General features: G+C 44.2%; 1 protein-coding gene across 1 annotated transcript; it reads left to right on the forward strand.

The window, feature by feature from the left end:
* Window positions 1-828, forward strand: LOC133889025 (early nodulin-like protein 1). Its single transcript, XM_062329457.1, has one exon. It carries the CDS (start codon window positions 112-114, stop codon window positions 688-690), a length of 579 nt encoding a protein of 192 aa, XP_062185441.1. The 5' UTR covers window positions 1-111; the 3' UTR covers window positions 691-828.
* The last annotated feature ends 18,763 nt before the right edge of the window (window positions 829-19,591 follow it).

The following is a 19,591-nucleotide window of genomic DNA, read 5'->3' on the forward strand; positions in this document are numbered from 1 at the left end:
ACCACCCGCATCACGCCATCGCGCCATGACCCAACCATAAAAGCCCAACGCAGCTCCACCCTCCAGCCCTCCAATCCAGCAGTCGTCCACACCCAGCCCGCAAACGCAGCAATGCCCAACCCCTCCTCGCCGCCGCCCGCCGCCACACGCCTCCGCCGCCGCCGCCGGCAGCAGCTCCTCCCGCCGTCCTCCTCCCCCACTGGTCCCACCTCCACCTCCGGCGCCTCCGCGTCCTCGTCCTCCTCGTCAACCGCCTCCTCCGGCCTCTCCTTCTCGTTCCCGTCCTTCTCGCCGGCGCCCTCGCCATTCCACCACCGCTTCCTCTCCCCGCTGCGCTCCTCCGCGGTGCCCTTCTCCTGGGAGCACCGCCCGGGCATCCCCAAGACCCCCGCGCGCCAGACCCCGCGCGCTAGCAAGCCCGCGGCCAAGACGGCGCCGCTGCCGCTGCCCCTCCCACCCTCCCTCCTCTCCAGCAAGGTCGGCGCCTTCGAGCACCCCTTCTCCAACGCCGCCGACTACCTCATTGTCCCCGAGAGCGCGAAGGCGAGGCGGCGGCGGCGACCTCCGGCGCTCACCGCCACCCTGACCGACTGGCTCGCCGTGCTGAGCCTGTACCGGTCGTGCACGCGGTCCCGCGACTGCCTCGCCTGGACGCCCCCGCCGCGCGCTCCGGCGAAGTCCAGCGGCTGATCGAGTTAGTAGTGTCAACTATGGAGAGGAATTTGCAGCTTGTGCCAAGAAAGTGTCATCCTCTCTTGTTAACCAATAAACCACTTGATGATGTATTAATTGTTCATCATGTGAATTTGATCTAAGCTTTGTTCTTCACTTGATAAATCTTTCATCAATGTGTCCAATAGTTTCCTTCAATCTGATTACTGTGCTAGTACTCAGCATATTCCAACTAACAACATTGATAGCGTGCTTGGTTCGTTTAGTTTTCTTAATTACCGGTGGCGTAGAAGATAGAGCACCGGCACAAGCAACCGGTGCATGCAGATGCAATGGGAGCGTTGGTTGGGTCACGTCGTCGGTCGTCTTGACCACGGAACAAGTTTTAATTTGCTGCCTGCAGGTACAAAGTGTGTCCGGTGCCCCCGCGGGCTAAAAGCGTCTCCATCGAAATAAAGCTCGCTTTTGCCATATACTCCTTTTATTATTTACTAGCAACCACACATATACTTTATTCACGTGAAATTAATCTAGTATATAATAATTTAAAATAAATATAGAAGATAAATAATAAAAGATCAAGTATATTTTTAAAATATATGTAAGATAAATATTAAATATCTAGATATAAAATTTAAATAATAAGATATTAAATATATTGTTTAAAGTAATTTTGTATGGTGATCATTTGATCAACTCAAATGAACAATGAGTATAGATTATTTAAAAAAATATTTATGTCGATAATAATTAAACAACGTCAGAGCCGGTGTGTGTCAAATCACTTCCCGATCTGGGTAGATGCTGGCCAATTGATTTTTTTTTCATGGTTTTCAGCCGTTCGCTAGTACTAATGTCGCACTAATAAATGCCTCTATATGCTTACGCATGCATAATTATGTACTAAACCATCAGAAGGGGCCCGGCAACCATACTGTACTTAGTAGTAACAAAAGATTCTAGTAGGGGCCAAATTAGTTTCATAAAAGTTTGATTCACGTGACGTTTAGCAGACTATCGGTGGGTTTGTTTGAGTTTTTGTTTATGTCTTTTTAAAAAATGGTGTTTTTGGTTTTTTTAAAGCTATTTTTAGATTTTAGTTGTTAGATATAATTTTTTAACTTATCGGTACACTAGTTTTTAGAAAAGCTATTCTTAGCTAACATCTTAGCTTCTAATTCATTTTCTCAGAAGTAGACTTTTAGCTTATCCAAAAATTACTTTTCAGCAAATCTGTTTATTTGAACTTTGAACTTCTAAACTTCTGACAGAAGCAGAAGATAGAAACAGACTGAAACAAATTGGTCCTGTATACCGATCTTAAGGAAAGATGCATCTAATTGACCGACCTCACTAAGCACCTACTAAATTGTAACTATTCTGCAAGGCTCAATCTTGTTTAAATATATATGGATGAGGCGGTAACTAATTTGGGTGAGTGGGATCGACTGGAAGATGACTTGATGGTAAAGCGTCTACGCCTAGGTATCGAGTTCTCAAGGTTGGCACAGGCGTTTTCTTTTTTACCTTCGTCGATGTCAAGGTAATTTTCCTTGTTTGACGGCGGAAGTTACTACCTTGGAGTTGACGTGAGTGTCAAACTCATCGACACTGGTTTCCAGAAGTTAGCGACACAACTCTCTCTCACACACACACATGGCGATCGACCCGCTTGATTGCTTGTCGTCACGTCTGCTTGTCTAGTTGTCTCCTTGGCTGCAAGAAATTTTCAATAATGGAGTACAATGTAGTACAACTAATGTGATGCTCTGCTCATGGATAAACAGTACAGTACTATCCAATAATTACCAATTATTGGAGAACCTATTCTTTACAAATTATCAAAGTCAGAGATGCTATCAAATCGCGCCACCCCAAGGTTCAAACACACACGTCATGTCGATCCTAGTAGATTTATAGTATCACTGCCATATACGAGCTGTCGTTTTTCTTCGCTTATTTTAATTTCTAGTAATGGAATTTGTTGGTGTGTCGCTGGAGAATATGGATGGGCCACAGTATTTTGTGCATAGGAAGCAACAGAGGAGGTAGATGAAGTGGATAGAGTTTCCGGTCAAACGACGCAATGTGTTTTTCCCTCTATAACTATAGTATAAAAAAACATTCATTTAATCTAAAGAATAATTCCTCTTGTGCCACCACAAGCTAGAAAAATCCTAACTTATGCCTCTAACAATGTGAGTGTAAGCCCACATACCATTAAAATGACCAGAGCTCAAACCAGAGTACGGATTTATCATAATAGGGAGGTTGCTCCTCGCTAATCACATCAAAGTCAAACGAATCTCAATGGACAGCTCCTCATCGTATGATCACGCATGTAACAACACTTCTATCTTCCACCTTCGGATCCTTTGCCACCTCCTAATTTCTGCCCTTCGAGCTTCCAACCAATCTGCCGCTGCCCCTGCCCTCCTTCTAAGCCCGGCCCTTACCCAGCTCCCTGACCCCTGTAACCTTAACCTCCCTGAACCTTTCCGTTGTAACGAGGATCGAGGCTAGTTGGTTGACCGCCCTAATTACAAGCCGTGAATTCCCAACACGCATGCATACACCGGAGGGCAGAGGGCACACGATCCAGTGAACCTTTCGGGAATCACATGACATGCCCCGGTCCCTCGCTGGACGTGCGTGCGTGCGTTCGTACGTGTCCCGAGCTTGGCTTGCGCGCTCTCCGCCGCAAACAAAACGCTACTACCAGGTCGCGAGCCCGTTCGACGGTCGTACATACGTACCGGCCACGTACGTATATACAGAGAAGGCCGGCCACCGGAACCAGCGTCTTCCCCTAGCTGTTCCCCACAGTCCGGCGTGCGCGCGCCGCCGCTAGCTGGCGTCGTTGCCCGTACTCCGTACAGAGCCGGCGAGATATGACACGGCGCGTCAGGTCGAAAAACGGCAAGTGCCTGGCTGTTTACTCGTCGGCCGCCTGCTATCCTTGGACGTACGCGCTGGCCCGTCGCACAATTTAACTGTGGACCGACGCGATTCCTCGTGCTCAGCTAGCGAACGGCCGTCCACCTTTCGTGCCTACCCCGCGCGCGCTGGGTGCTGGCCCCCGCCACGAACACCCCGGCCCTGTATCTCGAATTGCCGTCGGGCCCGGCCGAGAATTATCGATCGGCGTGCGGCCGGCGCCGACCAAACCGCAGCTCTATATATGGCCCCTACTGGCCGGCTGGGGCCTCGCAGCATGCACGTCCGGCGAGGGACTTGCACTCCCACCAACCACGAGCTAGCATTCGGCAGCCGGCCGGCCGAACAGGCGCGCAGGCGGAGATATATGATCCGGCCGTGCGTGCGAGCTCACAGCAGGTCAGGTCCGTCGGTGCGCGCGGCGCTTCGACGTCACATCGTACGTGCTGCTGCGGCGCGGCATGCGGCTGCCTGCCCCCAGCTAAAAGTTGCGGCGCCATTTATCAGCTCGCGTCCGGTGCCCGAAGCGTCGGCAGCAGCGAGTGCCGATCCTGCACGTGCCATGGGCGCGCGGCACATGCATGATGAGCCGGGCGGTCAGTAGTACGTGTGTGGTTGCATGGTACTAGTATGGTACGCCCTGCTCCCTGTCGCCGTTGGTTGTCTGCATGTACCGTACGGTACGGATATATCCCGTAGGATCTGCAGGTTCGTTTTGATCTCGGCTCCACTCTCCCTAACGTCTTCTAACTAACAAACGAAACACATGGGAGCCGTTTCTTACATGCACCGTGATTGGGGGTGCATCCAACGTCTTTGGTTGCGGTCCCACCTCGTGCAGCACTGCATATATAACAGATGTGAGGGGTTTCGGAAGACACGATCTAACTCACGAAGTCAGCCGCCTCTCCTCGTATCTTAACCCTAATCCAATCCTTAGGGTGCTGTCAACGAGGTGAAGACCGCCGCTTCTTCATCTAACTTGTGCTGGTGATCGACTACATCGGCCAAAGCCTCTTCATCACGCCGGCGACCACTTCACCATCATCAGATGGCGTCACCGAACTCAGGTAAACACCTCACGCTTCCGCACTTAGGGTGTTTGATTTAGGGCTAATGTTTCACTTCATTAAGGTTTGCTTAACCTAACAATGGCATCAGAGCCATCTTTAGCCCTAATCAGACCGATTTTAAACCTTAATTAGACTAGATCATGTTCGGTTGATGTCCTTTTTTGATCAAACTGGCCTATTTGTTTTCGGTGTACATCAATTAGTTTTAAATTATGTCCTTTTAAGATCAATTAGGTTCGGCTAATGTTAATTAGGCCCAATTTGATCAAGTTTTAGTACTGTTTTTGTCCATTAAGCATATTTAGTCAATAATTGCTTGTGTTTAAGGCTTAGTTGACGTGTATTAGTCCCAATTAGCATCGGTTTAGACCTACATATTCATGCATTAGTCTCGGATGAGATGTTTTTGTGCACTTTTGTGTTCTTATGTGCTAATTGTTTCGGATTTAGGACCTTAGGCCCCTTTTTGGACCTCGGGTAGCACTTAGAAGGAGGGGAATCGGGGAGATTAAGCAAAACCCTAAGAAATCCCCAATTCCCCCCCAAAATCCGAACCCTAAACCCCAAATTTTCCCTCAATCCCGAACCCTAAGCCCATTTTTTCGGAAATACTAGAGCAATAGAAGTAAAAAGGCGGGGGAAGACTTACGACTCCTTCGCTGTTCATGCCGTCGGAGTTCTCCTCCGGCGGGATCTCCCTCCTGCGCGCGCGGTTCATCCGGGACGGGGGCACCTCCCTTGCCCTCTTCTCTTTCGGGTGGCCGTGGTCGCTGCTTTCTCTCTCTCTCTCTCTCTCTCTCTCTCTCTCTCTCTCTCTCTCTCTCTCTCTCTCTCTCTCTCTCTCTCTCTCGTCCGGCGGCTTCTCGCCGGCGAACTCTCGAGTCGCTGTTTTTCTCTCGCATCGGGCGACATTTTCGGGAGAGAGAGGAAACTGGATTAGGGTTAGGATTTTCGGGCGACGGCATTTTATATCGCGCGTTTTCGCCGGGCAGCCGTCGGATCACGATGAACGGCTGAGATAGTTCGGGCCGACGCGTGCGCGAGGCCGGGCGCGGTGGCTGGGCCGCGCCCCAGGCTGGGCCGCGCCTTCGGCCGGGCCGGTGCGCGCTCGAAAACTCAATTGGGCCGCGCACTGGTTTCTGGGCCAAGCCAGGCCGAGAGGTCTTTTTGGGCCGTTTTCTTTAAAGATTTGGGCTTTTTCATTTATTTGGAATTTTCAGTGATTTCTAACGTTTTTTCTATTTATGCACTGGAATATCTAATGCAAATAGCCCAAAGTTAATGATGATTAATGCATAAAATATTATTGTTAATTCTCTGGTTGAATTGGATCCAACGGGAAGATTTTTCCAGAGAATTTTGCGACCAATTCATATAGGTTCATAATTACTTTTTGACCAAAGTTGACTGTAATTATGGGATATCTTTTCCGTTTTCTGCCCAACGGTGATGCGGATTGGAGTTTTATTTTTGCATGATTTTAATCAGACCAACGTAGGGTTATTTTCATGCAAATTATTTCCTCATGATAAATTTACTAATCAGGCCCAATTCTTCTCTCCAGCTCTTAACGCTTCCTCTATTGCCGCCACTATTGACGGCATAGAGCAACTCACGGGCAATAATTTTCCTGCTTGGAAAGCTAAGGTGACTGTTGTCCTTGGTGTTTTAGACCTGGATTATGCACTCAGGGTTGACGCTCCCACAGCTCCCACCGTTGGCGTGGAAAATTATGATGAACTAAGAAAACTTATGATGCACTTTCTGAGAAGTGGGAGCGGTCCAACCGTATGTCTCTTATGATAATGAGGAACTCAATATCAGATGCTATAAGGGGAGCAATCCCAAATTCAGAAAAAGCTAAGACGTACTTGGCATCTATGGAGGAGCAATTTAAAGGCACCTCCAAGGTTTTATGCCAGTACGCTGATTCAGAAGCTCCTCAACACTAAGTATAATTATGGGTCTAGTGGCATAAGAGAACACATCATGATGATGACAGATATGGCTGCCAAACTCAAGGGCATGGATATGGAAATCTCTGAGAGTTTCCTTGTCCACTTCATTATGACCTCTCTCCCTCATGAGTTTACTCCTTTTAAGATAAATTACAACACTCAGAAAGAGAAGTGGAGCATGAGCGACTTGATCGCAATGTGCGTCCAAGAGGAAGAGAGGGTGAGGGCTGAAAATAAAGATTTTGTGAATCAAATAAGCAGCCCCAAGAATAAAAGAAAATTCCAAGGGGATTTCAAGTCTAAGAAAAAGTTGCATTTCGTCGCTAAACACGACAAGGCAGCACAGAGGGCGCCCAAGACATTTGCTCCTTCTGCTCCTGCCTCTCAAGAATCTAAAGATGACGGATGCCACTTCTGCCACAAGAAGGACCACTACCAAAAGGATTGTGTTGGTTTCCTGAAGTGGCTTGCAAAGAAGGGTAATGATTTCATAACATTCATTGATGAATCACTTTATGCTGATTTTTCCCTTAATTCATGGTGGATTGACTCAGGTGCCACTATGCACGTTACCAACTCCTTACAGGAATTCCTTACCGCGAGAACATTAAGAAAGGGGGAGCGAAGTCTTAGAGTGGACAATGGGAAGGAAGCTCAAGTTGAAGCTATCGGATCCCTTCCATTATTTCTTAATAGTGGCTTCACTCTTAGATTAAATAATGTAGTTTATGTTCCTTCTATGAGGAGGAATCTCATTTCAGTTTCGATGTTAGATGATGATGGTTTTCATTGTAATTTCGGAGACAATAAATGCATTCTTAAATTTAATTCAGAGGATATTGGTCTTGCCATCCGACAAGACAAACTTTATATGCTTCCTCTTAATGAATCCTCTATGACGATGAATGTCTATGATGTAAGCCATAAGAGAAAGAGAAGTACAATTAATGAGACTTCTTCGAAACTGTGGCATTGTCGTTTAGGCCACATTTCGAGGGGGAGAATGGAGCGTCTCATTAAGGAAGAGATTCTCCAACCCTTAAACTTCTCCGGTTCTGACCACTGCATAGATTGCATTAAAGGAAAATACGTTAAGCAAATAAAGAAAGGGGCCACTCAGAGCACAGGATTATTAGAATTAATTCACACGGACATATGTGGTCCTTTTCCTATGACATCAGTTGACAGTTTTGATTCTTTCATTACCTTCACTGATGATTTCTCCCGTTACGGCTATATCTACCCCATTAAAGATCGATCTGAATCTCTCGATAAATTTAAGATATTTAAGGCTGAAGTAGAAAATCAGCACAACCTGAAGATTAAAGTAGTGAGATCGGATCGCGGGGGAGAATATTATGGGAGGCATGCCACATATGGGCAAATCCCTGGTCCTTTTGCCAGATTCCTTCAGGAAAATGGCATAGTAGCCCAATATTCTACACCTGGTGAACCTCAGCAAAACGGGGTAACTGAGCGACGCAACCGCACGCTTATGGACATGGTGCGAAGTATGCTCAGCTATTCTAGTTTACCAGTTGGACTGTGGATGGAGGCACTTAAAACAGCCACACACATTCTTAATCGGGTTCCCAGTAAATCAGTTCCAAAAACACCATATGAATTATGGACTGGGAGAAAACCCTCTTTAAAGTATTTACGTGTGTGGGGCTGTGCAGCTGAAGCTAAAGTCTTTAATCCACACATTGGAAAACTAAATCCTAAGACAGTTAGTTGTCACTTTATCGGGTATCCAGAAAGATCAAAGGGATATCGTTTTTACTGTCCAGATCGGATCACTAAGTTCGTAGAAACAAGACACGCTGTGTTTCTTGAAAACGGGGATATGGAGCCAAGGGAAGTTAATCTTGAAGAAAAACAGGTTTATGTTCCTACTCTACTGATATAAGAGTCACACATCCCTGTGCCTTAGGTGGTTGCACCTTCAGTAGAAACTAACGTTAGTACACCCCCTGTTGAGGTCTCTGAAATTCCTAATGATATACCTAACGATGAGCCTCAGCAGTCCCCTGCAGTACCCAGTCCTTGTCCTGCAGTGCATAATGAACCGATCAGGAGATCACAGCGTGACAGGAGACCTGCCATCTCGAACGATTATGTCGTTTATATGAATGAGGATGTTAATGACATAGGGAAGACAGAAGATCCCAACTCATATAAAGAAGCCATGATGAGTAAGCATTCGTCTGAGTGGCTTAATGCCATGAATGACGAATTAAAATCTATGAGCGATAATGATGTATGGGACCTAGTAGAAATTCCTGACGGAGCCAAAACAGTAGGCTATAAATGGGTCTACAAAACAAAACATGACTCTAATGGGAACATCGAAAGGTTCAAAGCAAGGCTCGTAGCTAAAGACTTCTCGCAAAGAGAAGGAATCGATTATAATGAAACTTTCTCTCCTGTATCAAGTAAAGATTCTTTCAGAATAATTATGGCGCTCACAGCGCATTATGATTTAGAGCTGCATCAGATGGATGTAAAAACGGCATTCCTTAATGGTGACTTGGAAGAAAATGTTTACATGGCTCAGCCAGAAGGTTTTGTCATGAAAGACAACGAACATTTGGGATGTCGCCTTAAGAAATCAATTTATGGTCTAAAACAAGCGTCTAGACAGTGGTATCTCAAGTTCGACAAAGTCATCAGAAATTTTGGTTTTAAAGAAAATGAAGTTGATAACTGCATTTATATAAAGTTTAAAGGGGGAAAATTCACCATCTTAGTTCTTTATGTGGATGACATCTTATTGGCCAACAGTGATAAGGATATGCTATTTGAGACCAAGAGATTTCTTTCCTCTAATTTCGATATGAAGGATCTCGGTGAAGCCTCTTATGTTCTTGGCATTGAAATTCATCGAGATCGGTCCAAAGGAGCATTAGGTTTGTCTCAAAAGGCATACATTGACAGAGTACTAAAGAAATACAATATGCATAAGTGCTCTGTCACGCCTGCTCCTATTGTTAAGGGCGATAAGTTTGGGACATATCAATGTCCAAGGAACCAATATGAAATTGATCAAATGAAGATGGTTCCTTATGCTTCAGCTGTCGGAAGCATTATGTATGCTCAAGTTTGTACACGCCCTGACTTAGCTTTCGTGACGGGGATGCTTGGCAGATATCAATCAAATTCAGGACTGGATCACTGGAAAGCCGTTAAGAAAGTCCTTCGCTATTTGCAAGGCACTAAGAACTACATGCTTATATTTAGAAAATCCAATAACCTTGAAGTCATTGGTTATTCGGATGCAGACTTTGCGGGGTGTGTAGACACTAAGAAATCCACGTCAGGTTATATCTTCACCCTTGCTGGAGGGGCTATCTCGTGGAAAAGCTCTAAGCAGACACTTACAGCATCTTCAACGATGCAAGCTGAGTTTGTGGCATGTTATGAGGCTACCGGGCAGGCTGTATGGCTAAAGAACTTTATCCCGGGACTAAGAGTGCTCGACAGTATTGCAAAACCACTTACATTATACTGCGATAATCAACCCGCAGTTTTCTATACGAGTAACAACAAGTCGAGTGGTGCTGCCAAACACATCGACATTAAGTATCACGTTGTGAAAGATAGAATCCAGGATCAAACAATAAGTGTCAAGCACATAAGCACTAAGTCAATGCTTGCGGATCCACTCACTAAAGGCTTACCACCTCATATTTTTCGTGATCATGTTGCCGGCATGGGGATATTGGAAAGTCTATGATTCTGGATTAAGAGGACCATTAAACAAACCAACTCACATCAAGTATAACGAATTTCCATTTCGAGATGAAATGGTACACTATAGGTATTTGGGTTTCAGTGGCATTTTATTGACCGCTGTAATACTTTGCCTTGGTATGCTGTTTCATTGAGAGTGGGCTTATGATGTTAGCCTTACGATCAAGGGGGAGAATGTTGGTTTTGATCTCGGCTCCACTCTCCCTAACGTCTTCTAACTAATAAACGAAACGCATGGGAGCCATTTCTCACATGCACCGTGATTGGGGGTGCATCCAACGTCTTTGGTTGCGGTCCCACCTCGTGCAGCACTGCATATATAACAGATGTGAGGGGTTTCGGAAGACACGATCTAACTCACGAAGTCAGCCGCCTTTCCTCATATCTTAACCCTAATCCAATCCTTAGGGTGCTGTCGACGAGGTGAAGACCGCCGCTTCTTCATCTAACTCGTGCTGGTGATCGACTACATCGGCCAAAGCCTCTTCATCACGTCGGCGACCACTTCACCATCATCAGATGGCGTCACCGAACTCAGGTAAACACCTCACACTTCCGCACTTAGGGTGTTTGATTTAGGGCTAATGTTTCACTTCATTAAGGTTTGCTTAACCTAACACTGCAGTGTCCGTGTGCCTCCTCTGGCGCAAGGGCCGGACGGGCAGGCACATGGCAGCTCGCAATTATATACGCATGCAGCACAGAGTAGCCGCTGCATCCTGCAGCTCGCAGCCTCGCACATCCAACATCCAGGTTTTCCTTGTTAGCTAGATTTCTATCGGGATCCATGAGTTCTGAGATTTCTGACCGGCCGGAACCAAGCCAGAACCACGGGGCTGGGGGCTCCAGCCCAGCTACTGCTTCATAACCAATAAAAGCCTTTACGAGCCGTATCAATATTTTTTTCTATGAATAAGGAAGAGGAAATAGAAAAGATAGAAGGAATAAAAGAGGAAGAGAAATATGGAAAGAGAGGCTGATACTTAGCTCGTCTATATCCGCCATGGCCAGAACTATTTGCAAACTTGTAGCTATGATTCATCCGAGAGAGAAAAATAGCGTAGGGTACATATGAGTAATATGCAACTGAATCCAGCCCCTACTGTACATATGAGTAATATGCAACTGAATCCAGCCCCTACTGCACATATGAGTCCATCCTGTGTAGTATGGCATCCATAACAAGAGAGAGCAGCAGCAGGAGGTGAGGGCCGAATAGGGCACTTCAGCAGCCCATCATCAAGAATCGTCAATCCAATTTTTTTTGTTTTATATTTTTTGTTTCATATTTTGAAGAATACATACCCGTTTAGAAAAATTGCATGTGTAGTGTTTGGGGATTGTCATTAAAGACCTCCGATGCCCCTGGTCTTGCTAGCCTACAACCTTCAGGTCATGGATCCCCGAAGGCCGTTTAGGTCTTTAGGCTCCAAGGCTCTCCGGATCAAGGTTCACGTTACCGATCGGAACTCGGTTACCGAGCTCTGGCGGTAACCGAAAAAGCGTGATTACCGTGGTAACCACTCGAATTTTCAAAAAAAATTGGATAAAATTCATTTGAGTAAATTTGAAATTTAGAGGAAAAATCGCGATTTCAGCCGATCGGTAACCGGTCGAATTGGACCGGTTACCGAGCGATTTTCTCGATTTATCGAGCGGTTTTCTTTTCCGCATTATCGGTAACGGCTCGGTTTTGTCGGTAACTACTCGGTTTTCTTGATTTATCGAGCGGTTTTCTCGATTTACAGTGAAGTTCAACAAAAAAACCCTAAAATTATCTCAATCTTGTAAAATCAATAACTAATTCATTTGAGCTTCAAATCAAGTGAAACAAATTTTTTTGTTTCCTTGTAACATGATATACATGATAAAAGTATTTATACTCATAAAAAAGTTCAAATTTTTCTGTGAGAAAATGTATTTGTTAAACCAAGTTAAATGCATAGTTTACTCTTTGCTAATCCAAAAATCATGAAACTAATTTTGTTAGTCTTCTTACATGATCCTATGTCTTTTAAAAATACATGAACTCATGATTAGTTATTGTAATATGCAGGATTGTGTAAATGTGTTGTGACTAGATTAATTCATAACTGACCCATCACACCTGAAAAATTAGTGAAACCACTTTTATTAGTTTATTTATACTATGATTTACGTAGGAAAAATAATAGTAGACATGAAAAAGTTAATTACAATGATGTTTCTTAACATATTCACTTTATGCTTGTGAACTTTGTAAAAATCATAGAGAAATTAATAAAACTCTAAATAAAGTGAAATCAATTTTAAAGATCCTCTTAAGATATGTTCTACACAAGGAAAATATATGTTTGCATGTTAAATTTTTCCTTAACATGAGTTAATAACTGAGCCGCACGCTTCAACTTTTTTCATTTTTTTTTCAAACTTCCTCCCTATAGAATATGATGCAAATGACATTATTTTTGAAACAAAATTTCACAAAAGGTCTTAGAATTGTGTCTAGTTTTTAAAGATTTTTTTCTGAATTTTTTTTTATTTTTTTGAATTTTTTGAATTCAAATTTGGTTATCGTTCGGTTTCTGAAACCGAGGAGGACCGAGATGACCGGTTATCGTAATTTTTGCTCGGTTATTGTCGAATTTTTCAAACCCTGCTCTAGATCCCTTATCATCCGAAGGACAGAGCAGCCTCCCTGGAGTTCAGAGGGTGAGCCATCAGGTCTTGGCAAAAGATCAGCTAGGGATCCCGGGCAAACATCCTCCGCCTGCAAGAAAGTAATCGACATTTAATACTCATACAAGTAGAGGCCATTTCGACATCCCAGCGCAAGTGGTGGCCGACCTGACACCTTTAAACAGTGCGGCGCTTTAATACGCGATCAGCCCAGTACATCGTCATTAAGACCATTTGCACCATTGAATTTACCGTAGTAGATAATATCTTCTAGGTAAGAGTAAAAGTATGCTGCCTAGATCCAAGCTATGTGATTCAACCGGCCCTAAGTCCATGTGGTATAGCGATGACTAGTATCGTTATCTCTGTAAGGGTAAACTTGTATACTTACACTCTAATGGCACTATAAGTACAGACTTATGGCTATCAGATCAAAAGGGAGATATATTTCTTATCAATATCAATAACACATTTAGTATTCCTTCCTTTCTACTATTTCTCCAAGCTTGAGTCTTTTCTCTAGAAGAGTCTCTCGCCGCACTTGTTCGTAAAAGAATTTTGCATTAAAAAATAGAGTGTCGTTCGTGAGGATCGAACGTAGAAGTACTAGAGAGGTAGGATATCACCCAAAAGAAGATCAAAGCCGTAGCACAAGCGACCGACTCCCTAGCCACGCATGTACGAAGGTCCACACGACCACTGCAACTAAGCTTGCGATCGCCAACAATAGCCCCCAACTAGCTAGGGGAAATTAGGGCCCTAGGACCATCACCGGCCCGGCCACAACTCTGGTTGTGCCTGACACCAAGGGGCCAGCCGCCCCCAACTTTTTTTTTTTCAAAACAACTAGGAGATCTGTTGATTTTATTAAAGAAGGAAAGAGAAGTTTAGGTGATGAGATAAAACGAGCGGAAGAAAAGACACCTAACAACGCCCCTTCTCCCTAAAAGAGAGGGGTTTCACCTAGTTACACGAATGTGATCACAGACTACAGATAACAACAGAGGGAAAAGAAATTAGATCAAGGAGAAAGCTTCTCGCGTTGATAAACCTCCTTCTTGATTTTAAAGGACACCTGGAGCCCTCCTGATGCCCGCCCGGTATAGAAGCCCCACCGCCCCTTCTTCCTTTCGCGCGCTCGGCGACTGTGCAACACAAGTCTTCTACCTCTCACCCTCCCAACAACTGCCAACTCCTCCCCACAGGGTATTCCCGCGCGGGGCAGGAAATAGTGGCGGTGTGGTGCTCCTTGTGATGGAGCCAATGAAGTTGTCCACTTGAGTGACAGGAGTATGTTGGAGTTGAATCTTGGCCATCAGTGCAGTGTTGCTGGTCTCAGTGTCAGACGCCTGCAGTGGGTCGTGGCATTTATCCTTCGGGGCCAAGGAGCTGGGTTGCGGGTAGATAGGCATGATGTGCGCCGCCACAGCACCCCGCCTATTGAAGCACGAAGGGGAACCAACGGGGGAGCCCGATGGAGATGATGCCGACTGGGGCGACGAAGCCTGGCACGTCAGCTCGGTGGAGACGTTCCATTGTGGTGGTGAGGAGTTTGCCCGGACTCCGGGATGAAGCCAAACCTGCCAGGGCGATTTCGCGGTGAAGGGGTACATGGAGGATTCCAGCGTGTTAGGTGCCGGAGCATGTGTTCCGCAGTCGAGCGTGAAAGGCGTAGTGTCAGCGGCAGGGGCCTTTTCTGTGCGTTGGGGCAAATAGTCACACGGCTATGGGAGCGCTCCCTGCAAGCGGCCTCCGAGCTTATGTTGCAGTTGGTGCGGTGACGGCTGTTGTTTGACAGGCAGCTGGCGGCGGCGCGAGTGGCGGTGCCTACGCTGGGAGCGATCACGCTCGCGCTGGCGCAACGCGTCACCCCTGATCTGGAGGCGCTCTGGAAGAGGCTGCAGAGCCAGGGGATGGAGAGCCTGTCGTTGCAGCCTCTGTCGTCGTCCTCATCCTCGTCATCATCATCGCAACGGTGTTGGTCGTGGCGATGCTCGTAAGCTCCATGGTGTGGGTCGGTGACCTCATTTTTATCGTCGACCACGCCAAGTGCCAGGAGAACGGCGGGGACACCCGCGGCCTGGAAGTGCAGCCCGCCATGGAGGAGGCACCCGTGTAGTCCTCCAGAACATCAAGGTGCACGATGACACGAAAAGGTGAGTCCGTTGCGCGAAATCTCCGGAGGATTGACGCGGTTGGAGCCTGATGAAGGAGTGCCCGTCGCCGTGTCTGTGAGGGTGATGCGTGTTGGGATCTTCGGTCCACACCCACACGTTGAGTGTGGAGGTGTCGACACGATTGATGGAGTCTTCCTCCATGTAGTCATGGAGGGTGCTGAATTTACTAACAATTTTGTCGATGTTTGTCCAGTGATAAAGACTCTTTTTTTGCATATCACGTGTCTACTTCTTTTCTTTCAGTTACACATATTAACTGTTAGATAAGAAATAACGATAGATCAAAATTTTGTAGGAATATTTCGATGAAGAGTTTTAAAGAATTTTCTTTCGCTAAGAGAGACCTGACACCCCAACATGCTGTCACTCTGGTGACCGGCCCGGTATATTTCCGCTGGCTGTGCGTGGACACATGTTGTTAATCGATGGATATTCAACTCGTACGTCTTGCTGAAAGTTAGCAGGCAGAAATTCTATGTTGTTGTGTATGTGACAAGATGAGTGATCCACTTGTCTGCCATTAGGCCAGATCAGCAGAGAGCGAGGATCTTGTACTTGATGAGCTAGCTATATAGATGCTACCAACCTACCACAGTGTACTTTTCTGTGCCGTATCATTTCATTTCTTTAGTTTGTTCGTCGTCAAGAGAGACGGTCGATGGAGGATCAATCCGCCGGTTATTAGTCCACGAATTCCATTGATGCCACACGCATGCACATTGCACATCGAGGGGCTGCCACTGCGCACACATGATTCAAGGAATCAAGGGAACCTAGCTGTTCAGGGCGCACGTGCCTCTTCCTTCTCACACGGACCAAGTCAAACCTGCAGGAATCACCTCATCTTCTCTATCTTAATATTCAAATGTCACATTTTATCATTAATTTTTTCAGCATTATATGAATGCCGAGTAACAATGATGTTTCTTGTTTCATTTCATACCAAATTGCTAATTATTGAACTATGAGTTAATTACAATAGAGAATTACTCCTATATCAATTGATATAAGCAATATCTTTTGCATATAATTGATGTTATCTTGTGTAATTTTTATTTCTGGTGTTATATATATATAATATACATACACAATAAATCTATTATGTGTCTACGCAATGTGGTTGCGCCACCCTCAGTTGCTGCAAGCACATTCATACCACTCCAGTTACGACTAAGAAACTAATCAATTACAATGACACATATAGGTGAATTACGATTATATGATAAAAAGTGTATAATTACGAGAAGTATTGTAATTTACTACTACGTCACCTTCAGTTACGACTAAGAAAATAGTTAGTTACGACAACACGGATAGTTGAGTTACGGTTAAATAACAAAAAAATTATTTACGTCATATTGGCACCCCTTATATCTAATTCCAGGCTTCGATCCTGCGCCTTTCTTTGTGAAAGCATGCACCAGAACATCGTCGAGGAAGAGCTGGGCATGAAACCGTTGCACGTGTGACCTGTAGGTCTGCAGATGCCATGGACGAAGCTTGACCCGCACGTTATTAGGTAGATAGCCCGGCGTTCGACGACAAGGTAACCTTGATGGTTGCATGAGTAGATTATGTAATGATTAATAGCTAGATTTTCTCTCTCTCTTCATTCGTTTCTCTTCGCAAAAATCAGATATGGTCTTATTACAGCTAGCTGACATTAATCGTTGATGATGTCCTAAAATGATCTCCAGAAGAACCAGTAGGTTAAAGTATAACCTATTTTCCCACATGTAAATGATTTACGGCTTTTTTGCACTATAAATTCGTTTTGAAATGATGGAATTTCTGGAGATAAAAAAAAAGAGAGATAGTACAGCAGAAGAACAAACAGGCCACAACTACGAAATTACGCTGTCACCGGCCGTCGCCGCACAGCTACCTCTCTTTCGGCGGGCCACGGCGCCGTCGGGATGTGGGGGTCGCGATGGGGATCGGTGAGCGATGGGGAGAGCCAGCGAGGCAGATGAGATTTTGGACCGGCGGCCACCATTCGCCTCGGTGAACAGTGCAGGGAAGGAGGGAGCAACGAGCCCTCCTGATACGAAGCAAAGAGACAACGCGAAGGACACGACGAGGACGAGAACGCCGACGAGCTCGTCAGGATGATGATGCGCTCGCCGTACCCGACGAGGACGAGGAAACGACGCCGGCGTAGGTCGCCATCGTGACGGGTGGAGGCAGCAATCTCCCCGTGAAATGTTCAGCCCAGCCCAGTAACTAAGCTTACGATTCAACCAAGCAGATATTTTAAGCCCAGCCCAGTAAAATTTTAGGGCCAGTATTTTACACTTATTTTGCAAGTCCCGCAACATATAAATCCTGTGATATGCGATGTCGGCGTGTGCCGATATGGCAGTCCCCCCCCCCCCCCCCCTTCTTCTTCAACCTGATTTTTTTTTTGCCGGGTCCAACGTCGTCTGCTTGGTCCGATTGGAACATCAGCGATTGAAATCGAGCGTGCAATTTTACAATTTTACAGATTTTATTGCCGTCTCAGCAAATCGCTCACCGATGCGATCATCTGTGCGTCATCTCGCCCATTGTTTCTCAACTGAATAGAAACTTAAGGGTGTTGAGCTGCTACATGCATGTGTGCTGCAATACTCCTTACTACTGAGCAGTGAGGCCCTTCCTCTGCAGCTGCCCGGTTTTATGACGCGTTTCTTCGAGAATTCCGACCTGCTCGTCCAGTCCTTCTCCCTTTTCTTCCTCTACTGGTTCTCTGTCTTCTCATAGTTGTCTCTACTGGCGCTGGAGCTCGGCGCCAGGCTGCGGTCCCTCGCCGAGCTGCTGCGGTGCATGGACAACATCTTCGCATCATCTGGTTGCAGCAGCCGCCTACCACGGCCGTAGCAGCGGACGTGTCCACTTACTTAGTACTGGGTGTACTTTCTCCAGTTTTAAATACTTGATATTAAAATCTGATTAAATTTTTAAAATTTTAACTATCAATAGTTTTCAAAATATAGTTATAATATTTAATAAAAATATAATATTATGAAAATATTTTTAAGATAAATCTACACATATGATTTTTATATTTTTAAACTAAATATTTTAGAAGTTATTGACCGTCAAAATTTTAAAATTTTGATCTTATCTTGATCAAAGCATCGAGTACTCCATTAGATACCATCCTTAATTTTTGAGTGAGTTACACTAAACTACAAATATTGTATCATTTGTAACATAAAACTAAAAGTATTATGTCTAGTAACACAAAACTAGAGGTATTGTACACTAATTTCAAAAAATCTAATTTTAATAAGATTCACCAAAAAATAGTCTTATGTTTCTCAAAAAATTCTAGAACTTTTTTATATGTTCCATAATTTATGTGCAACCCATTTTAATTAGATTTGTCAAAAATTCTGTGTAGAATTTAAACTAAAATTATCCAAAAATGCTATTTTATAACTCCTAACGATTATTAAGGCCTCAAAAAAATTCCAAAAATATGGAAGAATTCATTAATATTCTTATTATATGATGAACTAATTTCTAAAAATTATTTACAGCTCTAGCTTATATGGTGAAAAAATGAGTTCCTTTTAGTGCTATGTAGCAATTAGTCTATCATATAACCTAGGTTATACTTATAAAGGAACTCATTTTTTCACCATATAACCTAAGGATAAAAATAATTTTAAAAATTATTCTATCATATAATAAAAATATTAGTGAATTTTATCATATTTTTGGTATTTTATTTGAGACCCTAACAATTATTAGGACTTATAAAAGTAGCATTTTAAGAGAATTTTAGTTTAAATTCTACATTAGTTTTTAGTAAATCCAATTAAAATGTGTTGCACATGGATTATGAAACACGTACAATAAAGAAATATAAGATCATTTTTTTGGTAAATATAATTAAAATAAGATTTTATGTAAAATTAATGCACAATACTTATAGTTTTGTGTTACTAAGAATGATACTTGTAGTTTTATGTTATAAATGACATAATACTTATAGTTTTATACAATTCACTCTTAATTTTTTAAGCACATTCTCAAGCTATACCGAAAACTAGACAGCAATTGCCAATGAGTCGCCAACCCCCTAAGAATAGGTAGACAAACACGTAGGTAGGCTCAACTACACATGCTTGTCCGAATATGAAAAATTAGGTCTAAAATTTATAGTCACTTTTTGGGTACTTAACAGTTTTAAATGAAAAATGTTCAACTATAAAGTTATAGGTATTATCGATAGATATATTTTTTATATAAATATTATCTTTATCTGAGATCATATAAAAAATTATGATTTTTTAAATCGTCTACGAAACATAAGACCATACTGACAAGTCTCTTTTTGGCACACCAAGTACCGATAGATTATTCAATTGCCGAC

The sequence above is a fragment of the Phragmites australis genome, chromosome 13 (genome assembly GCF_958298935.1).
Source record: "Phragmites australis chromosome 13, lpPhrAust1.1, whole genome shotgun sequence".
In the NCBI taxonomy this organism is placed as follows: Eukaryota; Viridiplantae; Streptophyta; class Magnoliopsida; order Poales; family Poaceae; genus Phragmites; species Phragmites australis.

Coding starts and splice junctions, on each gene's coding strand:
- LOC133889025 (XM_062329457.1), top strand. CDS start 112: ATGCCCAACCCCTCCTCGCCGCCGCCCGCCGCCACACGCCTCCGCCGC.